Source organism: Recurvomyces mirabilis (genome assembly GCF_035927965.1).
Source record: "Recurvomyces mirabilis strain CCFEE 5264 chromosome Unknown scaffold_2, whole genome shotgun sequence".
Taxonomy (NCBI): Eukaryota; Fungi; Ascomycota; class Dothideomycetes; order Mycosphaerellales; family Teratosphaeriaceae; genus Recurvomyces; species Recurvomyces mirabilis.
In genome coordinates, this window is record NW_027041936.1 from 17,564 (window position 1) to 30,110 (window position 12,547).

Here is a 12,547-nt window from a genome sequence, read left to right on the forward strand (position 1 = left end):
GCATCATTCCTTAGACAGTGGCTCGGCACATCAAGCCTTCTATAAACAATCCAGAAGAGTGTAACTCCTCTTGCGGCATAGCATCAATACTCGCTCTCTTGCGAGTCGACTCAGAGCTGAAAGCCGAGCATGGATGAAACCCTCAGCCCGCCCAACGAATTCTGCCGGGGTCGCGGAGTAGGCCGGTGTTATTGCGCCACATCGTATTCCAGTTTCCACTAAACCGTGTAGCTGGCACAGAGCCGCTTCCAGGAGAGCATTCCAAATTGAAGAAAATCGTGTGCGTGGTTGGAATTGCAACAACCACGACGATTTTCACCCAAAATCAGCGTGGTCGGCCGAGGAAAGAAAACCGGAGCTGCCGTGACCCAAGTCAGCTCGACAGAGGCAGACAACCACTCGAGTCAGAGGATCGACGCTGACATATCATCAGCCGCATCTCCACGATATACGAGGTAGGGCAAAGAAGTGGCCAAGTCAGCAGATTCGTCGAGCATGTAATAAGACAGATTGGGGAGACCACACTCCCGGTTCCGCTATACATGCGTCTATACACATGGAACACATCTACAATCCAGGACTCAAAGACCAAGAGACCTCACCGATCCCAACCCGCACCACCCTTCTGCTCCCCTTCAGCCTTCCCTCGATACTCATCAGCCTCATACCTCTTCCCCCTAAAAGCCCACACTCCCCAATTCCCACAACTAACATCCCCGGGATCCAAATCATTCAAATCCCACCTCAAACTCCTAAATCGATTCTCGCCCGGCTCGAGCAACAAGTCCGCTTCCCCCCTTGCCTGCTCCTTGACCCAAGCAATATCGCGCTGCATATCGAAATCGGTATACCCCGTACAGATGACCGGAACCTTGGTCTGCAATAGCTGCGGCAACGTAGACGCCCACTCATGACTACTAGCCGGATGCCCCAAACCCGGATGAAACAGTACGAAAGCGTCGAAATACGGGTCATACGGCGCAAAAGCCTGTGCCTCATGTAAAGTGTGAAAGTACTCCACATAAGTCGAAATCTTCATCTGCCCACCCAATCGATCCTCCACAATCGCACCCCATGGGTTCGAACCCTCGCGCTTGGGGAGCGGGAATTCATGTTCGCGATTACTCATGCTCTCGGGTCCGATGAAGATGAGGTGGAAAGTGGAGCGAGGGAAGAGGTGGACGAGTTGCAGCCAGACTTCGCGCGGGAGAGAGGATTCGGCTCGAGCGCCGAGGATGAAGAGGCGGATGGGCGGGGGGTTGGGCCGGAGACCTTTGATGTCGATGCCTCCGCCTGTGCGGGGTGGGTGGAGGGTGTAGCGTAGAGCTGTGAGAAGATTAGATTCGTGGAGTGAGTAGTGCGGTGGCAAACATACCGCTTAGTGATCTCAATCCTTCAGGCGTAAGACGGTCTTTCAAGTTATAAGGACTTAATTCATGCAACACACTCCCCACCGTGATAGGGTAGGTGAGTAACCTCGTGACCTGCCTCATCGGCCTCGCCTCATTGACGGCATTGAACTCTCTGCTATAAAGCAAAGTATCCCAATTAATCAAATTCACCTGCGCCTCATCAATCTGCGGGCCCGGATACTCAAACTCGGGAAAGAACCTCCCACTCAAAAGATCATGATCATCCTCGTTGATCTGGCGTAGTACATCGCAGATCTCGAGGTGGGACTCGTAGGTGTCCACGAAATGATCTTCGGAACAGGCAACTGGGATGCCGCAGTCGGGACATTCGTGGCTGACATGTCTTGGTGGTACGGCTCCAGTCTTTTGCGCTTCTAGGTCGTCCGGATTTATGGGTGCACGTGTTGGTTGGTGGTCCGGGTGTGGGCAATATGCATTCTGGCGCATGAAAGATGATCGTCTTCTTATTTCGGGGGCTGGAGAGCGGGTGTAGGAGTGGAAGAGGTTGTTTGGTTGGAGGAGGACTCGGTGTTGTTGTCTTTCCTTGGCACTATCCGCATCTGTCTGTCGTCCCCTGACCTCGGTATATGGCGGAAGAGAGTCATTCGGTCGTTGAGTCTCAGTAGCTGCAGAATGTCGAGGACTTGCTTGATGGAGACGTCGCTGCGATGACGCTTTGGGGGGTGTGGTGTTGGTATTCGTGGTAGTGGTCAAGGCCCGGAAGGATGTATTGGACGTATGTGATGGCTGACGAGCTGATCGCAATGCCTGCCACAGACAGCGGCTACATATACTGTTGGACGCCATTGTTCATTCCTGATATCTACTCCATGTCTTCCGTCCCACATGTCAAGACGCCAACCAGCACAGTAGCTTGACATCTATGCCGCATGGGGAACGAAACACCGATGTCCTGCACGACCGAGTACCTGCATGAAGCGTGTGTACCTGACTCGTGCCCAATCTTGAATCTCTAGATCGTTGCGTTGCGAAAGTATCTCCCACTACCCCACCTTCTCACCGCGCGCCTTGTGCGCAACTACCACTCTCTCCTCCCACTCTCCACCACAGCCATGGCCAACGTGCAACAAACCCAAGCCTTCTACTCCCTCACCCTCTCCCCGTCCTCCGCCCCGACCTGCGCCATCACGTGCAACTCCATTCCGGGCCTCAAGAACCAAGACCAGCAGATCTTCGAAGCGCGCGGGTCACGCATCTACCTCTACTATATCCGCGAGAACGGCGACAAATCCGAAGTCAAGCTCGAGACAGTCGTCGATCAAGATTGTTTCGGTATCATCCGCGGGGTCACCAGCTTCCGGATTCCAGGCACGAGTACGGATCAGTTGGTTATCTCCAGTGACTCGGGGAGGATCGCGCTGGTGAATTATGATCAGGCGAAGAACGCGTTCCAGAGGGTGCATCTGGAGACGTTCGGGAAGAGTGGGATAAGAAGAACGGTTCCGGGTCAATACTTAGCAGCAGACCCACGCGGACGGTGTTGCATGTTGGCGAGTGCGGAGAAAAACAAGGTGGTGTATATCGTCAACCGCAACCCACAGAACGAGATTGTCATTTCGAGTCCGCATGAGGCGAATTCGTGGGCGAATCTATGTTTTGCCATCTGTGCACTGGACACCGGGTGGGAGCATCCAGTGTTTGCCGCACTGGAGGTCGACTACAATGAGTCGGAGAGTGATTCGAGTGGAGCGATGTTTGCAGCCAGGGAGAAGCAGTTGGTGTACTACACTGTCGACCTCGGCCTGAATCATGTGGTCAAGAGCTGGAGTGATGCAGTCGACTACACCGCGAACATGCTATTCGGGGTACCTGGCGGGCAGGATGGACCGAGCGGGGTGTTGATTTGCTGTGAGGGGAGGATATACTACCGCCACGACAAGGCCTCGTCCCTCTGCATACCCATCCCCCGAAGATCAGGACCAACGGAGGATCCCAATCGGAAACGTATTATTGTCTCTGGCTGTCTGCACTTATCCCGAGCTCGCCACGAGTTCTTCTTCCTGCTGCAGACTGAAGACGGCGACCTCTTCAAGCTGACCATGGAGCTGGGCGAGGACGCACAAGGACGAAAGACCACACCTGTACGGATGGTCATGAAGTACTACGATACTTTCCCCATAGCAAAGACGATGCTGCTCATCCGAAAAGGCTACATCTACATTGCAGCAGAAAATGGCAACAGCAAACTATACCACGTAAACGACCTAGCAGAGAACCTGGAGTTCGAAGCACACAACAACTTCTCCTCTGACGATGTCTCTTCCGATCCCGCGGAGGACTACACGCCCACATACTTCAAACCACGAGGTCTGGAATTCACGTCACTCGCCTTCGACGTCCCTGGTCTTCATCCGCTCATGCGCACCAAAGTCGACAATCTCACAAATGAAGATGCGCCACAGATTTACGCCCTACAAGGAACAGGCAGCTCCAGTGTCTTCAAAACGATCCGGCATGGTCTGGAGATCCAGGAAGTGGTGTCAAGTCCACTAGGCGAAATGCCGTATGACAATGTCTTCTCCCTCAAGCACCGGAGTAGCGATCCCTACCACTCGTACCTTCTCCTCAGCACACAATACTCCGACCGCACGACAGTCCTGAGTATCGGCGATGAGGTGGAGACGATGGAAGACAGTCCCTTCCTCATCACCCGCGCCACAGTAGAAGCCCGGCTCATGGGCGCCGATACCCTCGTCCAAGTCCACGCCCGTGGTGTCCACTCCATCCTCGAATCGGGCGCCGTGAACGATTGGCCGGCACCAGAACATCGTACCATTACCGCCGCGTCCGCGAACGAGCGACAGTTACTCCTCGGCCTCAGCTCAAGCGAACTAGCCTTCTTCTTCATGGGCGACGATGGCGTGCTCAATCAGTTAGAAGACATGCCTGAGATGAGCGGAAAGATTACTGCGCTGGGTGTTGGACAGACGCCGGAGGGACAACAGCAGGCAAAGTTTGCGGTGGTGGGGTGCGATGATGATACCATCCGCGTGCTGTCTATTGAGCTGGATAGTCCGCTTGAGGCGAGGAGCGTGCAGGCGCTTTCGGCGGCGCCGACAAGTATCCAAGTCATATCTCAAATCGATCCAAGCAGTGGGACGAATGTGAATTATGTCCATATCGGACTGGCTTCTGGTCTCTACCTGCGAGCCGTCATCGACGAAATCACGGGAGAATTGGGAGAAGTGCGGACAAAATTCCTCGGCGCACGCCCGACTCGCCTCTTCCCAGTCGAACTTGAAGACCAACAATCTGTTCTCGCCTGCTCGTCTCGGCCCTGGCTAGGCTACAACCACCCCAACTCCGGCCTATACACTCTCACCCCACTAGTGACCGACGGCGCACCCTTCACAGCAGCCACGGGTTTCGTGACGGAAGCTATACGCGGTCTGTGTGCGGTGCAGGGCGATAGTCTACTTATCTTCGTCGTCCCGAATGTCGAGGGTAGGTTGGCGAGTCAGGAAGTCGGTTTGAGGTATACGCCCAGGGGTATGAGCAGGAATCTATGGTTTCCTGTTTGGTATGTCGTGCAAGCGGATGGCAATACGCTGAGTGCGGGGACGAAGAAAAGACTTCTCACGGCTGCTACTGACGCGGCGAAGGATGGAGAGGGAGATGAGGGGATGAACGGGCAGGAGAATGGAGAGGAGTCGATGGCGATGGAGAAGCATCTTGGCCTCTCGCGCGGGAAGGGCCATTGGGCGAGCTGTATTCAAGCCATTGATCCAATCACCTCGAAGTCGGTGATCTCGACGATCGAATTAGAAGAGAACGAAGCAGCACTGTGCTGTACCGTCGTCAACTTCGAGACGAAGAACGCCGATCTCTACCTTGCCGTTGGAACTGGTCAGCATATGTCACCTGGCGCAAAGGTACCTGGCGCACAGACGCCAAAGGGCTACGTACATCTCTATCACCTGCCGGACGACGGCAAGAAGATGGTGTTCGTGCACAAAACCGAGTTCGCAGTTCCAATCTATGCCGTCCATCCTTTCCAGGGCCGTCTGGCAGTGGGCGTAGGCAGAGAACTCTTCATCTACGACATCGGACTCAAAGCCCTGCTGCGCAAATCCCGAGGCCTAGTCGTCCCGAACCAGATCGTAAGCATACAAAGCAAAGGCTTCCGAATTGCCGTGGCCGACGTAAGTGAAAGCGTAACCTTTGTCGTCTTCAAACCCTCCCCGCACAACCGCCTCATTCCCTTCGCCGACGATACGATCTCCCGTTGGACGACCAGCACCACCCTCCTCGACTACGAAACCGTAGCCGGCGGAGACAAATTCGGCAACCTCTTCGTCCTGCGCGTCCCGGACCAAGCATCCAAAGAATCCGACGATACAGGCGTAGGAGGGTATCTCGCAGACGAGCGGAGTTATCTAGGCGGAACCCCCTACCGACTCGAACTCCGCAGCCATTTCTTCGCCAACGACATCCCCATGAGTCTACAACGTACCGCCCTCGTAACCGGCGGCCAAGAAGTAGTATTCTGGTCTGGCCTAGAAGGTACACTAGGTATCCTCGTCCCCTTCGTAGCGCGAGAAGACGTAGAATTCTTCACGCAACTGGAGAAACAGATTCGAGAGGCGGAACCGCCGCTCGCAGGACGGGATCATTTGATGTTTAGGGGGTATTATGTCCCTGTCAAGGGGGTGGTGGATGGGGATTTGTGCGAGAGGTATTTGAAGTTGGGGTATGATGCGCGGGTTAGGATTGCGCAGGAGGTGGATCGAGAGGTAAAGGAGGTGGAGAGGAAGGTGCTGGAGATGAGGACGAGGGTTGCTTTTTAGGCTGTGTTGATGCTGTCTGCCGAGCGATCTGTGGTGCAGTAAATCTGACGCGTGGTGTATCATAGATAGAAGTCGGCCTGAGGTTGTATAAGCCAAGCGAGGCGTTCCGGCGCAGGCTCCTGTAGCGAGTACTGCTTGCAGCTACGCAAGTCTTCCGTTGTCAACAAGTTACATGAACTTCTCACAGTGTATACCGAAATTGCTTGTTCAGCACATCCGTCAAATCATCCTCGTATGCGTGTTCAAACGCCTCAGCCCCGTCTCGATCCCTCTTCTTGTTCTCCCTCACGCAGGCGAGGCGATAGGCAATGGCTAGGACAATACACATTGCAGACGTGGCAACCTGCAGAGAATAATCGAGTCAGTCGTACTTCAACAAGAGTCTCGGACATCGACGATCAGAGTCTTCTTACCGTAACGATCCAGCCAGTAGTATAATACGGCTTCTCCTTCTCAATAAACACAAGTGGACCCATGAAGTTGCCTAAACAGTAGCCAACGAACATGCCACTACTACCAACACTTCTCTTGGTATACCCGGCCGTGTTAGCGATTTGCAAACTCATAAGTACTGCATATCCGCCCCCATATCCAGCAAGGATATAAAGTGCAAAGAGTTTCGCTCCCGTAGCACTTTGAGGAAGCTGCCAGAGCAGGAGAGATGCGAGGAGAGTGAGGCAGACGGTCGCAGCGACCATATAAGCGCGGAGACCCTTGACCCGGTAGCAAAGATACGGGACGGAGAGCTCGATGGTGCCGATGACGAAACCGGCGGGCATGACGAGGAGGAGGGAGTTGAGGCCGGAGAAACCCAGGTCGTTGATTATGATTGGTTGGAAGGAGGACACTGGGGAAGGATGTTAGCATGCAGTATTGTGCGCAAGGATAGGTAAGGGCTGAGATTTACCTGGTCCGTTTGCCACAAGCATGGTGAGAGCAATGAAGAAACACAACCAGAATCTCAGGTCTGTAAGCAGTTCCCGTAGTTGCTCGAATTTGAAGTGCGTATTCCTGACGCCAGAGTTGTTGACCCGCATCCGGGCGACAGCGATATACTTCTCCCTTTCTGTGAATCTCTTCGCCCTGATGGGATCCGGTGGCATGAGGAACAGGATCACGAAAGCCCATATGATCGTGACAGCTCCAGCGACAATGTACATATACCTCCATGGGCTCAGAGATCCCGTGATATGGCCAAGGCCGTAGTTGATGAGTGGAGAAATGATGGAGACATAGCCGGTCATGCAGTACCAGGCGCCCATGCGGAGGGCTTGTTCTTGCTTCTTGTACCATCTGGATATTTAGATTAGTACAGTCTGTCACGCAACTCAAATCTAGTATATATGGTGACATTGCGACTCACCCGCCAACCACAAGCATCCAAGCTGGACTCACACCACTCTCTAGCGCCCCCAGGAAGAAGCGCTGAGCATACAGTCCCCGATGATCCTGCACGGCAGCTGTGCACATCAAACAGATACCCCATAGCAACACGATCCCAAATATCACTCGCTCAATCGGATATCGCTGGGCCAGGACGATGGCTGGATAGGCACCAACGATGAATCCAGGATAGAAGATAGCAGCAGCCAGCGAGTAGCGTATACCGACCGTGAGTTTGAGATCGGTCCGGAGCCCAAAAATTGCTGCCTGAGACAACATAGCTTTGTCATAGTACTGTAATCCGTAGGTGACACATAGGATGGAAAGGAGACGACGGTCGATCTTCCGGACGAGTCTCTTCTCTTCCTTTTCGTCCCATTCGGGTGCTCCTTGGTAATTGGCCAGAACTCGGACGGCTTCATCGTTATGCAGAGTATCGACTGTGATCGACTGCTTCAAGTCCTCAACTTGGTCGGCTCCCATGCCATAAGTCGGGGACACCGTATCGAACTTCTCGTCTACTGTCGCCATACTGTATGCTGAGAAATGTGAAAGGACGTAAACTCTACCGACCGCTCACGCTTGTAGGAAATTTACGAAAGATCTTCAGCAAACACCATTGATATAGGCAACTGCTTTGAGATGCCACGAGATGCAGTGCCTTACCGAGGATGGCGCCTCGATGTACCTCACCACGGCTATGTGACCCTCACAGCATGATGCGGGGAATGTCTTGGTATGGGCTTGGATTCGGTCATCTTCAAAGCGAAGGAAGCGTAGCAGCCGTAGAACCCTGAGAGGCAGCAGTAGCGAATTGTCGCAGACGAGTCACTCAACCCTGGGTCGTTGGTATGAGATTAATTGAATTTGAGTTCGGGAGTGCTTAGTGCTTTGTCAGGATTTCTGCTACAGCTGTTCATTCGACATATGAGATGGTTGAGGACAAAGCCGCCGGATTCAAGCATTGCAGCTGCTATGAGGCTGCAGACTCGCGTTTCTTTGAGATCAATTCACATGCAATCATCAGATGCGAAGTCAGGCACAGTTCCGGAGCTGTGTCAGCTCACCCGTCTCGTTTTCTGTTGCCCAATGGTTGTCGTATCCATAGCTTCCAGAGGCAAGTACCCATTAGCGAACCGACCTGGTAATCTGCATAATGTCAACAAGCCCTTAGGAGGGAGATAGGTCAGCCTTCACTACGTCTCTGACCATTTTCGGGAAGGCTTTACACCGGCGTCGCCTCTTGTTATAGCTGGGCTCGGATCGGACAGCATGTGTTGGGTTTCATCCAGTCCCACTGCTTTGTGCGCAGATATATTTCGATGGCCAGATGTCGGGCATCGTCTATGATAGGCATCAATTCGCGCAGTGGCCGTTGTCGAGGCAGAGCTGGGCAACTCCCGAAGCGCCGAGATAGACGACATTGCGAAACCATCAAAGCGGCCGGCATCTCATCGCGTCTCGCCGTAGCAGATGATGACATACGACGAGCACTGTCAAGATGAGACTGTTGTGTCAGGATGAAGACAGGAGACTCTTCAGCAAACATCAGCCTTCGCCACCAAGAACACCAGGACCCGGGCCGACGCTTTCGCCGATCGTCTCGTCTTTGGTGTGATAGCCACCTGCTCTCTTTTGCTAACCAGCCCGCATCCTTGTAGATGCTTACTTCGATGTGTCAAAAGAGACACTGCAGATGAAGGAGTGATCATACTGATCGTCAGGCTCGTGCGCTACGCTGGAATTCACTTCTCAGACGTCCAGGCACATATCATGACCAAAATCTCCTGGACATTCCAACGAACACATCAACCTCTCGGAGCACTTACAACAAATCATGCGTGTTACTCATTCACACCCGAATGCGACTGTAGATCACAACGATATAAGCATTACGACTCCAGACGGATTGATAAGCCCTCTCTGGCCCTCAGCCGCACCAAATGAGGAATTTAAGGCGCGCAGATGGCTACAAGTGGCAAGACCAGGGCCACCACGAGGCGCTTGATACGCAGCCCTGTATAGGCTCATCTACCCTCATCTCTCTGGTTCAGTAAGCGGTATAATGTGGAAAGCAGAGCTGACCTCGATGCGCGAAGACGCTCATTTTCTTGTGCGACTACTTTCTGCTCCCAACGAAGGTGTATAGCGTCAGCTACAGTATCGTCTTCGAACACACTCGTTTTAGACCTGACAGTGCGGTATCAGAGCAGTATGCGTTCGTACGTCGGCGCAATCGCATGTGTGTTCCCAACTCTTGCATACGGACAAGTCTGGCCGCGGCAGACAGCTTCGTTTACGAATAGCTCGACCACCCGATCTCAGTCTACCCTCTCAGGAAGCAAGACAACAAGCAGCGCCACCGGCACGGCGGTTACGCCACCGCCATGCTGCTGGGTATTCGTAAGTGTATTTGTTTGTCGCCAATTGCACAAAGCTGACGTCTGAGCAAAGGGAGGCGTTGAAGCGGTGCTGGTCAACACATGGTACGACACGACCTACACAGATGTCGTGGCTACAGAGATTACAACCCTCCTCGACTACAACGGTACTCTGGTTACAGCCAATTCGACGACGCGGCGTGCCAACGCAACATTCAGCATGTTTGGCCAATACGGGCCCGCTGCGGCATATGTTGCATCAGATCTATCAATCCCCGGCATACCAACTACTCTTCTACCGGGCGCTGTCCTGGGCGATGGTGAATATGGAGCGACCTCAGTCTACCTAGCCAACGCTACGAATGTGATCACTTCATTGGGGCAAGCCTTGTATGTTACTTAGCCCTGAAGAGCCTCTGCTGCATATGCTAATCTGTATTGTAACAGTGCCTCACCCACGCCCTATGCCATCTGGCAAGACATAGGTTTCACGACTCTGACTCCCAAATTCTACACTAATGCTCCTTCACCTCTTCCAACGAAGTGGGCTGCCAGTCAATGTGGCGTCTGGCAGGATGGCGGATATGACGCGTATGTATCGGGGACATGGATCTACGTATCGTCCTCACAGCTCCTACCATATACTGGTGAAATTGGTGGGCCCTTGGACAGCGACTATATTATTTCGACCCTCGGCATCCAATTCGCGTATACTCGCCTGCCAGATATTGCTGTCCCTCTAGCCACTGCCCTCCCAAATCAACATATCTTTGTCGAAATGCAACAATCACCGTGGCTGCTTGGCAGTAATGCTTCGCAGATCTTGAAAGAGACGCCGTGAATTACGGACTGTTGGACTATAGGTGGTGAGGGCGAGCCAACAGTTCATGTACCTGTAGCGCAGGTGACCAGTACATCGTCCCACATCATCACGATGGGCGGTGCACTATCGACGTCCACTCCTACCACTACACCGCCTTCGTCTACACCAATTACTTCGAGTGGTGGTAATCCAACCCCATCGTCCACAACGCCGGTTGCAGACCAAGGCCCGAGCACGAGTACTGCTAGCTCTGGCAATGGTGCAACAACATCTCCGACCAAGAGTCAGCAAGCGCCCACTTCAACCACGGTGAATGGTAACGGTGGTGCAACACAGTCTGCTGGGCAAGCTAGCTCAGGTGGGCAAGCTAGCTTAGAAGGACAAGCTAGTGCGGGAGGACAGGCTAGCTCAGGAGGACAGGTTTCCTCCGGCGGCAGCCCAACTGCAGCTGTCGTTGTGCCGGCAGGAGGCCAAGAATCTACGAACGGAGCAGGACAGGCTTCAGGAGGCGGCAGTGCGGGAGGTGGCAATACAGGAGGCGGTAACACAGGATCAGTACAACAAAGCACTGGCGAAGCCGCTCCGGCATCAGCAGCAGCAGCGTCGAATATCATTGGCGTGCTCACCCAAGCCAGCAATCAAGGAACGAGCGGAGGCAACACTCCGGCGGCCGCAACGCCAGCTTCAAGCGTACAAGTAGGTGTAGGCATCGGCTCGCAAACGGCAGTACCAGGAGGCCCAGCAGTAACATCACAAGGCACGACGTACTCGGCCTTGCCCTCCGGCTCAGGTATCCAAGTCGTAGCCAACGGACACACGACAACAGTAGCACCTGCAGCCTCAGGCTCACCGATCTCTGTTTCGGGAGGTGCAGTCCTGACACTCATCTCCGCCGCAGTGGGCTCCAGCGCAGCAGTAACAGTCAGCGGCAACACCGTCAGCTTCCAAGCCGTCGGCACCGGCAGCGTTATCATCGGAGGCTCAACCACACTTTCCGTCGGTGGAGGTGCAGCCACGCAAAACGGCCAAACGATCTCCTTAGCTCCTGGACCAAGCGGCCAAGCAATGATAGTAAACGGCCAAACAGCCACCCTCCTCCCCCCCGCCGTAGCGACCGCTCCCCAAAAGGCCTCACCAGCTCAACTCGTAACCCTGGGCTCAACAATCTACACAGCCTACGCCGCCCCCTCAGCCTCCGGCGCAGCAGTAATAGCAGGCCAAACGATCCTCCCCGGCAGCGCAACGATCATAGCCGGGCAAACCCTCAGTCTAAGCGGCACGAACCTAATCATAGCATCCGGCTCCTCAACCACGACCAAAACCCTCACACCCGCTCAATTAGCTCCAGTGCCAACACAATCAGTAACACTAGGCACACACATCGCGACCGCCTACGCAGCCGGCATCTCCGCGATCGTGATCGAAGGCCAGACGGTCGTGGCGGGGACGGCGAAGGTGATAGATGGGGAGACGGTGAGTCTAGCCGGCACAGCACTCATAGTCGTTTCCGGAACGCAGATGGTGACGGAAGGGCTGGGAGGGGCGATCATGAGTGGAATTGGGAGTGGAGGTACAGCCAGTGGCGCAGGCGTTGCGCCAGCGGCATATACAGGATCAGCAGGAAGGACAGCTGCGCAGGTCCTTCCTGCGGCCTTGGTTGGGCTTGCTTGCATGGCAATGCAGTGATGCGTACATAAAAATCGATAATGCATTGTTAACGCTAATACTCCACATCCTGAT

The 12,547-nt window shown here is 54.1% G+C and overlaps 5 protein-coding genes across 5 annotated transcripts; 3 read left to right on the forward strand and 2 right to left on the reverse strand.

The window, feature by feature from the left end:
- Positions 1 to 598: 598 nt before the first annotated feature.
- On the reverse strand, positions 599 to 2,219 carry MSS51 (translational activator for mitochondrial COX1; the record flags this gene model as incomplete). Its single annotated transcript, XM_064833444.1, has 2 exons — positions 599 to 1,326; positions 1,376 to 2,219. 2 exons carry the CDS (start codon positions 2,217 to 2,219, stop codon positions 599 to 601), a joined length of 1,572 nt encoding a protein of 523 aa, XP_064698405.1.
- Positions 2,220 to 2,485: 266 nt separating this feature from the next.
- RSE1 (pre-mRNA-splicing factor rse1) lies at positions 2,486 to 6,220 on the forward strand (the record flags this gene model as incomplete). Its single annotated transcript, XM_064833445.1, has 1 exon — positions 2,486 to 6,220. One exon carries the CDS (start codon positions 2,486 to 2,488, stop codon positions 6,218 to 6,220), a length of 3,735 nt encoding a protein of 1,244 aa, XP_064698406.1.
- A 181-nt stretch (positions 6,221 to 6,401) lies between these two features.
- LTS14_000734 (uncharacterized protein) lies at positions 6,402 to 8,134 on the reverse strand (the record flags this gene model as incomplete). Its single annotated transcript, XM_064833446.1, has 4 exons — positions 6,402 to 6,563; positions 6,634 to 7,067; positions 7,128 to 7,513; positions 7,584 to 8,134. The coding sequence occupies 4 exons, from the start codon at positions 8,132 to 8,134 to the stop codon at positions 6,402 to 6,404; spliced, it is 1,533 nt and encodes a 510-aa protein (XP_064698407.1).
- Positions 8,135 to 10,204: 2,070 nt separating this feature from the next.
- LTS14_000735 (uncharacterized protein) lies at positions 10,205 to 10,825 on the forward strand (the record flags this gene model as incomplete). The annotated part of the gene is made up of 2 exons (XM_064833447.1): positions 10,205 to 10,374; positions 10,432 to 10,825. The coding sequence occupies 2 exons, from the start codon at positions 10,205 to 10,207 to the stop codon at positions 10,823 to 10,825; spliced, it is 564 nt and encodes a 187-aa protein (XP_064698408.1).
- A 93-nt stretch (positions 10,826 to 10,918) lies between these two features.
- On the forward strand, positions 10,919 to 12,493 carry LTS14_000736 (uncharacterized protein; the record flags this gene model as incomplete). Its single annotated transcript, XM_064833448.1, has 1 exon — positions 10,919 to 12,493. The coding sequence occupies one exon, from the start codon at positions 10,919 to 10,921 to the stop codon at positions 12,491 to 12,493; it is 1,575 nt and encodes a 524-aa protein (XP_064698409.1).
- Between the last annotated feature and the right edge of the window lie 54 nt (positions 12,494 to 12,547).